The sequence below is a fragment of the Nipponia nippon genome, unplaced genomic scaffold (genome assembly GCF_047370975.1).
Source record: "Nipponia nippon isolate SJK-2023a ecotype South Korea unplaced genomic scaffold, ASM4737097v1 scaffold_1, whole genome shotgun sequence".
NCBI classification, from domain to species: Eukaryota; Metazoa; Chordata; class Aves; order Pelecaniformes; family Threskiornithidae; genus Nipponia; species Nipponia nippon.
In genome coordinates, this window is record NW_028262290.1 from 144,852,153 (window position 1) to 144,866,039 (window position 13,887).

General features: G+C 39.3%; 1 protein-coding gene across 1 annotated transcript in view; it reads right to left on the reverse strand.

The window, feature by feature from the left end:
- Positions 1-1,018: 1,018 nt before the first annotated feature.
- ST8SIA6 (ST8 alpha-N-acetyl-neuraminide alpha-2,8-sialyltransferase 6) overlaps positions 1,019-13,887 on the reverse strand; it is a 41,266-nt gene continuing 28,397 nt past the window's right edge. The window contains exons 6-9 of the mRNA XM_087775973.1: positions 13,716-13,828; positions 12,298-12,390; positions 8,851-9,323; positions 1,019-4,479 (exon numbers count right to left, since the gene is read on the reverse strand). Of these exons, the coding sequence (XP_087632099.1) occupies positions 8,855-9,323; positions 12,298-12,390; positions 13,716-13,828 (675 nt within the window). The 3' untranslated portion in view covers positions 1,019-4,479; positions 8,851-8,854. The remainder of the gene's footprint in view (positions 4,480-8,850; positions 9,324-12,297; positions 12,391-13,715; positions 13,829-13,887) is intronic.

Genomic DNA, 13,887 nt, shown 5'->3' on the forward strand with positions numbered 1-13,887 from the left:
AGCTCCTGCAGGAGTTCGTATGAGCTCCTGACTGGGAAGGGCCCCAGAGATGTCACCCTCCTGACTTGACTGAGGTTTCAGGGGACCACTGGGCCTGGCCAACAGCCATCAGATAACAAACGGCCCCCACTGTATCCCTACGGTCCCACCCGCATCGTACCCCTCCTTTGCTTTGACTCTGAAATTCCCCTGGCTCTGTTGGCATGAACCATTTTTCTCTTTTTGTTGCCATGTCAGGTTTTTGCCAGCTCAGTGTGTCAAAACAGCACAGTGTAGGATCAGACAGGAGCCAGAGACGGCACGAAGGAAGGGGTGGAGCGCAAGAACGAGGCCCGGACTGTGTAGCCAGCCATTACAGCTTAAGTCACTGTGGAGCTACAGCCCAAATTTAGCACCTCCAGTTAGGCAATGTGAATATCCCACCATGCTGCCTTCCCTGAGATATAAACCAAGCCATTTTAAGTATGTTTTACTATGCTGCAAGCATAGCAGCATTTGATTCATAGCCATACAAACTCCCTAACAGACACTAAACAGGACTACATAACGCCCCACGGGGGAAGAGAAATTACCAGCAGCACTGGATCCTGAAGGAAGATGCAACATTAACGATTCAGAGGAGAAAAAGGAATAAAAAGGAATAAAAGCAGCCGAGCAGGCTTTAATCTAACGATGCTGTGAAGCAGTCATGTGCAAGGACACTGTCAGCCTCTGCAAAGGTACAGTGGAACTATCAGCACGTTGTCAGTGTTTCTATCTTTAGAAAACTATTTAATCTCAATATTCAGTCCACAGCATGTGACAGCATTGGAGGCCCACAAACCCTGGAAATGATTATTCCTCATGTGAAGTAGAGGGAACTGAAAGGCCCTTCCTAACCTTTGGTCAAGACTCCTTAATCAAAACTGCATTTGGCTCAGTCTTGCAAAAGTGTCATAAACATTCCCAGCCAGGTACAAAATCCATTTATTCATCATTAGGCTGGCACAGATGTAAAATGAATGAGAAATCACAGATGTAAAATAAATGAGAAATAATTTATTTGGCTACTCGAGAAAACATCCTTTCCCACAGTGAGTGTACTTCAGCAAGTCTTGATCAATCTAACTGTACCTTGTCACACAGAAACGCCGCTATTAACTTGTCCAGCCTGTGCACAAATTAACACGACCTAGCCACCAAGCACACAGCAGCAGTAGCTATAATAAAGCCAAGTACAAGGTCTGCACTCCAACATCTCATAATAACTTCATGTCTGGAGCAAGGCCTGAGAAACCTACATTAAAAATAGGTTCTTAATCTAAAGTCTAATAGAGCATATTTTTATTCTACGAGGAGTAAGAGTATTTGTAGGAAAGGGTAGGAAAGGTTAACAATTCCTCCATGCATTTCTTGTCAGTCCCGTGCTGCACATAAATCACTGAGACCTTTGAGAGCAGAGAGGATCAGGTCTTCAGGTCAACAGCAAGTTTAAACTTCGCTGAAACAGCTCTAAAAAGTCAACATGTCTGTCTGTGTTACAGAGCTTTCTGTTTGCTCTCATTTGTGAATGCTACATCACGCTCCTTCAGCTAAGGCTTCTTTTTGTTAAGGGAAATTAAACAGGTTTCTTCTCTTCGACTAAACCTCTCTTAAAATGTATTCCAATAACCTTTCCAGTGACTAATACATGTGTGTTATAAATAACATAGCTGCATGGAAATAGTCCAGACACAGTAACTTCAGCTCTTTATGGTGTGTCATGGTACACTGTATACATTTATTCACTGAGATAATGCAATACGGTGCTAACTAACAAACACTTTTGAAAAAAAGGTGCTTCTCCACTGCAAATAAATTTCATTTTCTCCTTTCCACACCTTCTACTTACACCCAACCAGGTTTGGCCACTTTACTCATGCTGAGTAGTTCATTGAATTTAATCTGAGCAATGAATGATTTGCATCACCTCTACGTATACACAAAGTACTTGCAATTGTTGTAGATACAATGCAAGATCCTCTCAATCTCTAAGAGATGTATGAATTTTTCCAAGTCAAACCATGTAGCTGCTATACAGCCAAGATCATCTCATTGCACTACACTAGACTGGAATAAATTACAGTCCTTGCCTGAACACAGGTGTATCTTTGTCTCTCTGGATGAAATAGGACATGGTTCTCCTCAACCTAGGCTGTTTGCATCACCCAAAGGACAAGTACACCACTTTGCACAGCTGCCAGCGACAAACACTCAGGAACAGTCTATGTGAGTGATTTATGGTGTAGGAGGAGCTCTTTTGGGAGCAAATTTGACTCTGATCTATAACTAGGGTCTTGCAGTAGGCAATCATCCATAACACTCGTAACATGGATGCAGGGTCTTGCAACAGCCAGCTCTCTGCACATGAGCGGCAGGTGCCTGTGGCCAGAAAGTGGCACAAATTTCATTGCTGGCGAAGACAAAATGCGGACGTGTGGTGCTGGAACCATAACAGATCACAGTAAATCAAACCCTTGTGCTCGCCTCTTTCAGTCACCAGCTGGTGACGCAGATGTACCCATCAACTCAATTCTGATGTCTTTGTTTCTGTTAAAAGCCCTACTGGTATTCAGAGGTCCACTCATGTATTAGTAGTATCATTCAGTGCCCCTAAGCACTATTTATTTTTTAAAGACCGTATTTTGCAAAAAATTTACTTTACTGCTGATAGATGCAGCCAGGATTTATAGACACTTCTGCTTGGGTAGGAGTAGTATTGGATTCTGATATCATTATCTTGGAGATGGATCAAGGTGCTGAATGTGTCTCAATTAACAGAACTGGAACCATAATGATTGATTCTAATACTTTCAGGATTATTTATGTGATTATAAAACTGCTGCAAGGTAAGCTTTCAAATATTACAACAATACAGAAATGGTCTTATAAAGCATCAGTTTAAAAGGTTTTTTGAACCTTATTTTAAAAGATTCAATTCACTTAAGAAGGATTTTTTTTCAGATATAATCCTCAATGACTGGAATATTGAATGCTTTTTAAATCAGCTGATTGGGGATTTAATGCTACAGTGGCAAAAGGAGTTTTAGTAAAGAAAATACCTGATAGTATCTGACTGTAAAGGAAGAAGAAGGACACTCTATCTTTGAACGGATCATTCAATAGACTCTCCAAAAAGCCACTGAAACTCTTCTTTTAACAGAAACTGGTTATTAGAAATTTTTTGTTGTTTTTTTTGTTTGTTTTTTTCTGGTTTTTTCCTGCAGTAAAACATATAAGCAATAACATACAAGCAGTCAGAGCTAGGGGAACAACTGCTTGTCCTAGCTCCTGTAAATGTTAATGTGATTCTTCCCATTGGGCTGATATTTCACTTTCTCTTGCCACAGGATGTTGCTCCACAGGTATTCCTGGACCGTATGGAAACTTAAAGCACAAAAACTGCACGAGTTTTAAATTAAGTGACTGTAGGTTCTTTTCTCATATGTCCTGGTATAGGAAAAGACTTTGGGGTTGACTGTAAGAGGAACATTCTTCTAATAATGCTTAGTGCAGTTTCCTTATCTGTAGTGACATATTGATAGGAGCTATGCTAGGTGAAAAAGAAATAGAAGAAATGATAGGTTTGGTACCAATCAGTTTTCTAATGACTGGCTCATCTCATATGTCAGCCAAGAGACAGATCTGGGATTACAGGAATGTGTGCAAAGTCATGCCCTACCAGGACTCTGGGGATTGCAGCATGGAACCTAGTTTATTGTCCTCATTTGGAGCTGAACTGGACCTTAGACAGGAACACAAGCAAGAAGAGGGGTTTAAAAACAATTATACAGCTCTGGTCCTTCTTGTTCACAAAATTAACATCATTCACATGAGTGATCCCATTAAATCCACAGCATTATCTATTGCCCACAAGATGAAAATGCATAAAGCACTTGACTATCTCTAACCTGAGAGATTTTTTATCTGTGCACCCTGGGACAAACTAAGAATGACATGGCTCTGAATCAGTTACTCCTCTGTAGCTCTTATCATCACCTTTCTCATGTAGACAAATGCTAATGTTTACAGGATCAAGTTCTTAATTGAAAATGTTAACTGCCAACTCATGCAGCTACTGTACAGAGACTATTGCCTGTATTATGTCATATTAAGAAACCCAGAGATCTTACGTCAAAATGTTTTAATGATACTTTAAGAAGCAAAACATGATGAATGTCACATATTGCCACCATCCTGAGATTGTGCTTTGCTACAATTAAACCAATAGTCAGGAGTTTCAGAATTTCCCAAATAAATGCTATTTTGTATTTAAAAAAATGTTTACTCAAAATTCAGAAATGTAGCAGTCACTGTGTGAAAAATCACTTCCTTTTCTCCCCAAGTGTAAAATATTTCTCCATTGTAATAATGCAGTTTAATGCTCACAAAATCACACCAGACCAAATCCAACACGGAACTGCTGAGATATACACAAATTGTCTCCTTAGGATCATCACCCTGGAATTAAAACAATAAAATACGTTATTGATATTTCTTGTATAGTAGAAAAACTGCTTGTTATATTCAAAATAAGCCAGTAGCTTAGTCCTCTGTGTATGCATTTCATCTTCTGCATCTGCTTTTTCAGCCTGATTTCAGACTGGGAGGCTATGACATTTATTATACAGTATCATAGGCTCACAAAATTCTCCTGGGTAAGCTGGACTGCTAGTGCCTGATCTAGCTCGAGCATCTGCTCTTTCTAAAGGAGGACCCCTTCATCTGAATACCCCCAGAACTGCTCACACTTACTCTACCTGCATGACCCTCTTCAGGCTTCCTACGCTAACCAAGTCTGGATCTAACCAGTATCTTCATGGGACACATCCACTGCTAATCTGAATATGGATATGTTCTAAACATTATCTTAATCATATTTTGAAATAGCTAGAGATTGAAATTATTCTCTTTCTTCAACAGGCTAGTTCTGCTGCGGAAAAACAAAACAAAACAGAACAAAACAAAACAAAACAAAACCCTTCTAGATCTGTAAATACTTTTTCATTTGATTTGAAGTCTAACATAAATTCTAATTTGATTTAATCTGTATTTTTCTATTCTGGTGGGTTTTAACTAAACCAGAAGCAATTTACCTCCACTTGTTTCATTACTGACATTATTCTTAACACTTAAACTTAGTGGCTGAACACGTGAGCAAAGTGTGTGCTTAAAAGCTATACTAGGTGGGTGCTAAAGCAGAAGACCTTTCTTGCAACTTTGTATACATCTAATAATTTCACGCTGGATAATATTTGCCCAAGTCAAGGACAGGCTGAAATTTGGCTGCCTGACAGGAATCCAGAGGCGTCCTTATTTTCAAAATGTGGCATCATTTTTCTCAAGGTAATTAAAAGCGAATTGTGGGGCAGTTCGTATTTCTCTAGCTACATGGAAACACCACAAGCATAAAAGAATTTCAGCAGAATTTAAGCTCATGATGGTATCCTACTGTTATAAACAGGTTTTTAATAAGAATTATATTTATAAATAGGTTATTTATAACAGTATTCATCACTTATTTGGATTGCAGCAACTTTCAAGATTAAAAAAAAGATCACACGCTGATAGAATTTGGAAGAAACTGATTCTCTTTGATGTTGATTCCTGATGTTAATTTGCCTGCTTTACAGGATGCTGCCCTGTTAGGTCCACCTTGAGTGGAGGACTGCACTGCTGTGCTCTCTCTCAGAAATAGATGGCTTTTAATCATCTGGTTGGAATTAAAAAGCCCAGTCCCAGTTTTTACTTTCCAGGCAAAATACACTCACACTCAGCCAGCAGTTCAGCCGTTCTTACTCCCTAACCACCAGCACACCTCTGCTCAAGCTCTCCTCCTTCAGTCCTTTTCCTCAGATGACTGAGCACTCTTCCCCAGGCTCAGGGAGTCTCATTCTTACTTTCTATGCTTTCTTCTGTTGACTGACTCCTCTGAGCAGCTGCTTAACGTTACTGTGCTGTATGTCAAAGGAACACATACTCATCTTCCCTGCTGTCCCTTTCTAGCAAGCAGAAAACCTGATGGATTCTTGGTCAGACAAAATTTGCATTTTAACCAGGCTTCTGGGCAATCAAATTTTTGCCAGTCTGATTAATTTATCATCTGGCAATTTTTCTAATCGGATTTTCCTGTCTATTTTTAAATATGAATCAGGCCATTTCCCCTCCTTGAACTTATGTTTACTTGAAGATAATGACATGCCCTTCAGGCTTATCAGGTTAAACCAATGAACAAACAAGACTTCCTTCAGCTGCAGGGCCATAGTAAAAATGATTTGGTAATTTACTACAAAGTAATAAACATCATTATTTTAATTACATTTCAAGGTTTTGCTGGTGTCTCATTTTCCATTTTGCCATCTGTGATAGGTACGTATCTACTTTAGGAAAGACACGTACATGTCTGTTGAGCATAATGATAAAAGTGCAGGAGAAGATATTAAGGCAGATGGGATTTCCCACATTGTTCAGCATCAGCTCTACAGGGCTCTCATACCTGACAATCCCCGCTATCCAATAAGCAAAGGTCACCTTTACAATGGCAAAGATGGTGTTTAGGAGCAATACTGCCACAATGATTCCTTGGGATGCAGTTATGCTTTCCCTATACTGTTCCAGAACCTGCTACCTGCTTGCAATATAGGTGCTTGCAGCAGAGCAGCTTCCTTCACTTTTTATTTACAGCAGCAAAATTTTGTGTCCCAGTAATGTGTGAGGGAAGTTCTGCCTGAGACTTCTGTGGGCGCCCGGCGGTGTAAGGAGCCTTCAGCTACCCACTAACAGGGAAGAGCATGGAGCAGGGAGAAGAACATAAAAAGGAAACTGAAAAGAGAAAAAAGATTGTTCAATTTTCTGAAAATGCCATCTTCAGTGAAATATACTCATTACAGAATTTAAATTATCTCTAATAGTTGATAATAGTAGCAGAATGGTAGCTCATACTGAAAGCATTTAATTTCTTTGGTTTTAAAGGGCTAACTTTTCTCTTTGTAAATATGTGATTAACATAGTGGAGAGAAATCTTAGGGCAGCACAACTTATCCTTCTGGCTGTTGTTTTCTTTATAGCTTATTTTGCAAATTTGGCCACAGAAGTGATTTTCAGTCTGCCAAGGATGGACAGCATTTAATTAACCCATACAGATGCTTAAACATTTTTGTGGCTTCTATCTGCTTCTCTCTAGATTAAATATTCATAAAGAGCTGCCTTTCGTTTTCTTAGCTGGTGTAGTTACTACAATTAAAATTACATGGTATGTCTCCAGCAATTTATATTATAGGAAGAATAAACACAATGGAAACTGCAGGGTATAAACAGCTTAGCCACTAAGAAAAATACATTATGTCTTTCTTAATCTTTCCAATATGCTGCAACTTTTTACAAGCAAAAAAGCATACCTTAGCCACATGAAATTGCATACACATACACCTCCTCCTAGGTAATCTCCTGCCATGGACTAAGAGAATGGATTCACTAGATGGCTTCTAGGTCCCTTCTCACATGTTTTATATTATCCTAATAATATATGAAAGCAGTTTATTTTTCTATTTCTTCAAATAAATGGAAACTGAATAGAATCGTGCCTTCTTCGTACTAGCAATCTGCTAGTTTAAACTAGCTAACTTAGCAGTCTCTGACAATGAACCAAGTGTGACTGTATCTTTGACAGCATGTTTTCTAAATGCCATCAAAGGATATTTTCAAACACGTTTCAGAACCTAGCTAGAAGAAAAGCCCTTAGCTTTTGAACCTAAAATTTCTGGCTTGAACAAGATGATGCTATTTTAATTTATTTGAGTAATACAGTCGTGAGATTACTTCAGTTCAATTAAAGCATATTGTATACAATGGTAGTTCTACCGTACATTTCACTTAATGTTATATTGACTTGAACCCCCTGGAAAAATAGAGTTCTGTGAAAGGCAAATCTGACAACAGTATTGTGAGCCAGGGAATTTCTGAGTTAGCTTAAAAGATGAAGATTTATGTATACAAATAGGTCTTATTTTGTCAACAGGGCAAATCAAGATTGAAAACATGCAGACAAATCTTTTCAAAGTCATCTATAATCTGTACACAGTAAATTGGCTCAAGGTCAGAGGCCAGACTCTGTGCTGCATTTCTCTGAGGCAATACACAGAACGTAGAGGTCCAAGGGGGATGGGACAGTTACAAAGGACAGAGGAAAGGGAATGACACTTCATCCTATATTTGTAACTCCCAGATTCTGAGCTGCCTCAAGGTAAAATCCTCAGCAAGATCTGCTGTAGTGTATGGCAGCTTCCTCACTGCTGTCCACAAGCTGTTCCGCAGCCCAGGGCTGCGAGAGCATCTGCTCTAAACTGATCTTTACCTTTGCATGCTACTCCTCCATGGGGCAATCTTAATCCTTACTTTGGCCTCTGTATACATCTGGAAAGGCTGTGCCAAGATTAAGTGTCTTCTCTTGTAAATCACAGCATGTGACTGCCTTTAATAAAGCAATTCACAAAGGAGGCCGGTTCATGGGAATTGATACCAAACATAGGTTGGTAGAAACACATATCTGAGATAAGGCGACACTACTGATTGACTGTGAATTATGGTTGTAACGTGTAGTTAGCTATGCTCACCATCTAAAGTTCACAATTAGAAAACATTTCTCATCTCTGTGGTACGTTATATTTATTCAGAAAACTCCAACCTTTCACTTATCTATGGACACAACTTCCATTGAGCGTAAGGTAGAAATGTCTCTCTAAGGAAGAACACACCCACACTGTTCGCAAAACAATTCTTCCCTTGACACATTACTTAATTAAAGACATTTTATGTGGTAAGAATGTGACCTACCTTTTTAGTCTGATTCACATTTACCAAACTGCAACTTCAAAATGCCTTTGCCATGAAGCTGAAGGATCTGGTTGTATTCTTTGGGCATCGCATGGAAACCTGGTTTAGGCAGCTGGTTGTCGTAATAGTGGTGGCTGATTGGCATCTTCTCTGTGGATTTTGAGAAAGGCCAGAAGCCATAGAGCTTCACATTCTCACACAGCTCAAGAGCAGCACTAGTGATCATAAAACCAGATGACAACCGGTAGGCTTTCACACCCTTAGTTCTCCAGAACTGGGCAAGATTTTTCAGATAGGTGGGGTGAAAAAATATTGCCCTTTGGGTTGCTTGGAACTCTTGCAGAGTGTGATATACTTTAAAAGAAGTGGCTGTGTTGCTTCTGAAGGAAAATGCTGGCAATAAAAGGAAAGCATCTCCATAGACCGCAATGTTCTCCAGAAATTCTGTCTTCTTTTCATTTAATTTGTTGTATCTGCAAAGTACAACATTTTAGGAAAAGAGTGAATGGAATGTACTATTGATATAAATATTACAGACCAAAAGAGCGCAACTGCATTTGCATATATGAATTACAAATTCTGCCGCACCAGTTCAGCATGTCTACATTGCAAATTTATACCAACCTGTCATATGTTGTCATACGTGCAGTTATGAAAATCTGGCTTTACTGTATAATAAGAACACACTTCATAGGATTGAATTGGCAACACAGGACCTACTGAAGCAGATCAAATTCACTGCTAATGAGACCAGGTCCTGTTTACAGAATTGATCGATTCAAGAAATTTTAAACGAGAATGCAAAAAAATTTGTATTTATACTTTCTCTGTTTAAAAATACATGCACTACATGTATACATGATATGTACTGCATGTGTTTATGAAATGTGTTTCTTACATCAATAGGTATACAATAACCTCTTTTCAAAATCTGGGTGTCTGCCCTGTGTGGAAATGCAAGTATGCATGTGAACAGTCTTGAAGTGTTAAAGATCAGTGTGTGCTCAAGTTTTGCAGGGTCTTAGCTGCTTTTGATATGCTTTTAAAATAGTTGAAAATAAAGGCATGTCTATTTATCTCATTCGACTACCAAAGGAACACATGGAGATCCGTAAAGACTTAGAGATCTAACTTCACAAATGAAGAGGATTTATCCTCAGATGCTTTGGTTCCCCAGCAACCAGCAAAGAGACTTAGTTCTCACCACTGGATAACTCCATGCTCCCAAATATTGAACAGTGAACTTCCAGAGTTATCCAAGAAGTGATACAAGACACAAGGGGGTCACTCAACTTGTTTTCTCTATAGATCCGAGTTGTCTGAATCACTTGAACATATGGCACTCACACCCCCTCTGGCATTCAAAGCACGGAGTCCTCTTTTCTAGGTAGTTGTCCATTTGAGCAGTGTATTTTCACCTTTTAAGGGCTACCAGAGCCCACTTTTCACAAATGGATCCAGCAGAAACTGGAAAACTTGGTTTCATTTCTCTTCACAACTTCAGTAGGTTAAAACCCTCTTCTGATGCAGCACTTCAAGACAGAGGACAGCAGCCACTGCCCTTTCCATTCAAAACCCTCAGGGAGGAGTTATCAGTTACCTCTTGCACAACTGAACTCATGCAAGGAGTGATACACCCCGTCTCGGCCTGAAGGGGTTTAAACTTACAGCTTCTGCTTCCCAGGAAAGTGCCATTACCACCAGACTCTGAAACAAAATGAATGAGAGACTCAGCCCCTCCTGGTGACCCTGGGCCCCTGTGCATGCAAGAGTCGCACTGCCAAAACAGGCAAGAAATGCCTGAGCCAGTGTCTAGGAAGAGTGGCTGAAGGGTGAGCTTCTGGCCTCTACTCCAAGAATTTTCTCTATTTCTACTCAGTGTTAAGTACACAAAGAGCCTTCAGGGAAGAATTTAGATCTTTCTTCTTCCTTAGCTAGAAGCCTGAAAAACTCAACCTCGTCTTGTTTCCCTTTCCAGCTCTGCCACTGTAAGGTACAGTGTAGCCCAGCTCCACTAGGACACACAAGAACTGTGCTTCTGTCTTCCAAGAGAGTTCACCTACATTGCACACCGTGACAGACACAGTTCAAAAGCTGATTAATCTTAACAATAATAACATCAGACTAACCCAGTACCCAAACACAGAATTATAAATTAAAGTGAATAAAGTCAGAATAGGTCTTCTGAGAGAAGAAACAAACTTAGTTCTGCTAAATGGTGCCAAGTTGCTTCCTGCTCCTCCTTCAAAAGCATTTACAGTGTTCTTTGAATATTTAAATAATTAATTTTTTTAAAATCCTAAAGTCCTCATAATCTCATTTCGTCCTTACACAGGTTTAGCTCCTATTTCCTTCAGTGTAACTCCTATTAACCCCGGTGTGGCTTCATTTGGCTAAAAAATGAGTGCAGCTGTGGCAGAACACTTTGATCAAGCCCAGACAAATCATGCATCACGTCAGGAGTCACCAATGATGCTGAGTCACTGAACAAAGTCTTCCTTCCTCATATTCTTGTGCAGCCCCACTAACATCAATGAACTAAATCTATTTTTGAGAAGTAGTAATTCTTCTTCATTTAAGTCAAAAAGGGCTGGGTAAGCAACAAGGTAGGTAGTACTCATTGGAAAAAATAAAGTTCTATCCTTGAATCAATGACAAATGCCTGTTAGTCATTTCTATGGTCACTGTACTTTTTCCTTCTTCCTTTAAAGGAAAAAAAAAAAAAGCTTTGCCTGATGTTGTCTGTTTGACAAATACAGATATGACAGACAATAAGATACACTAAGATCAGTAAGCAGTAAATAACATGCCACAGCAGTCCTTTTAATAGATAAGCTGCAGTTCCAGCCTGCTGAAGATGTCAGATTAGTCAGCCTGGCCTTATTAGATTTTCTTTTCATCAAGAAGGTGAAAAAAAAAACTTTGCTGAGAAAAAAGTGTGTGAGCAGCTTTCATATGGATTGAGAAAATGGATTACAGAAATTGGGCCTTCATTCATGAAATAGCCTTCATCAGAATAGCCTCTAAGCACATCACCTAAGAACACGTGCTTACAGTCCTACTGATAGAGTCGGACACACATTTCCAAGTTTTCCTGATTCATGATTACAATTCCTTTCTTATGTTGGAGGTTATGAGGGTCACGGGGGGGAAGGAAGAGGTTTGGGCTTGCAATCATCAATTTTACTCTGTCATAAATTGTGGACTGGTGCCAACTGAGGCACTTGCTAATCTGGGTATTGCTGACTCCCTTCTGCTACAAAAAAGGCCAGGTTTAACAGATTTCCATTTAGACTGGTACATATTTTACATGGAAACTAAGGCTTAATGAAGTAATCTGCATGCACTGCTCTCTATGCTGGTATCCCAATGGATTTCCAACAAAATCTAAATCATGTCAAACAATTAAACAATATTGCACAGAAACAGATTTGCAGTAGTACTTACTTCTGAGCTATGATACTTGGATTAACAGTCACAAGGTTTGTTTTATTGCCAACATCTTTGCTAATGCTTCCTGTGGTTGGAGGGAGGTTACACCTGAAATTGAGAAGCATTTACTTAAACAGATGTGCACCAGAAATGCTTTACAGCTATTATTTGCAAATTCCTCTCTATGCAATGACACTTACACATCAGCTCCCAGGGATCTCTAAGCACTTTACAAATATTAAATAAGGCTTACAGCATTTCTAGTAAAAATATTTAATCTACCATACAGATGGTTAAAATAGGGCACAGGCAGCTCATTTTCATAAGTCATCTCACAAATCAGGAGCAAAGTTAAAATCCCGGAAAAAGCCAGTCTATGAATGCCCTGTGTTTGCTGCTAGGAAAATACTGCCCCTCTTGCCTAAACAATGCATTTCTTCTGAAAGTCTTCTATTATCTTCTGTTTAAAAACAACCTGACTGATACCAGTCCCTCAGCTTGCACAGCAGTGTTGACAGCTGTTTCATGAGACAAGAGCATAACTTGCCCAATTGCAGAAACAGTGGATTCTGTAACACGTAAAGAAAGCATTTTTTTACAGTCAGTCACTTAGTAAGTTTAGCATCTTAGTACATAGATTTCCCTTTTTTATTAGGATGGTTATCTAAGTGGAAACACTTTTTTTTTTTTTTTAATTTGAAAAGCCCACATATTAGTCAAAAGCAGGAAAGGAAACAAAATGCAGCAGACTGTGTGACTGGACATCACTGAGAGAAGAACCTTCACTTGGTTACTCTGTTCCCTTGCAGGAACTACGAAGTGTGAGTCACGTACTGAGAGAGTGGGCCAAATTACGCTCTGAGTATGCCTGGTTTTCTCCAAAATCTATAGAGGGAGCAGAAAATAACTACTTAAATTAGATGCCTAATTTTTTGGATGGCTAACAGAAGATAAGACAAATACTGGGGCAGTTAAATAACTGCATTAGTGAGCCAAACTAAGGCTAAGGAAACGCTTTGTTAAACCAGAGGTAAAGGTAAACATGTGACATTTAATACCAGGCTTTCTTATTTCAATTTCAGGGTTTTCTTTACTCTCTTCTCCTGATTAAAAAAAAAAAAAAGAAAAAAAGAAAAAAAAGTTCCTTCTCCTAAAGGATGATAAATGAACAGAAATTTCAGTCTCTCAGATAATCACGTTTCACATCACTGGCAAGGTATCTTTGCAATCATAGATCATACACGTATCCATATAGTCCTCTCTTAGGAAACAGCGTTCTGAAATCCACAAAGCAGAAGAACTGTCCTTACAGAGGCAGAAATAAAGAATTGTCAAGATCCTCCCTCATTGCTACAAACTGGCATTGGCGTGCTTCCAAGCCTGCCATTTTTAGAAACACTGGACACCCTTCAGTAAGATGAAGCAGCTCTTACCTAAACACAAAATCAGAACGATCGATTTCAGCTCCGCAGCTGGAATTTTTCAGAATGCCTCCATTTCCAACCACGGCACAGGTCTTGAAGGGATAGACTGAAAGAGGAGAGGACTGCAAACAAATCAAAAGACACAGCCAATGCCTTATAAATATTTTGATTGTTTCTTCAG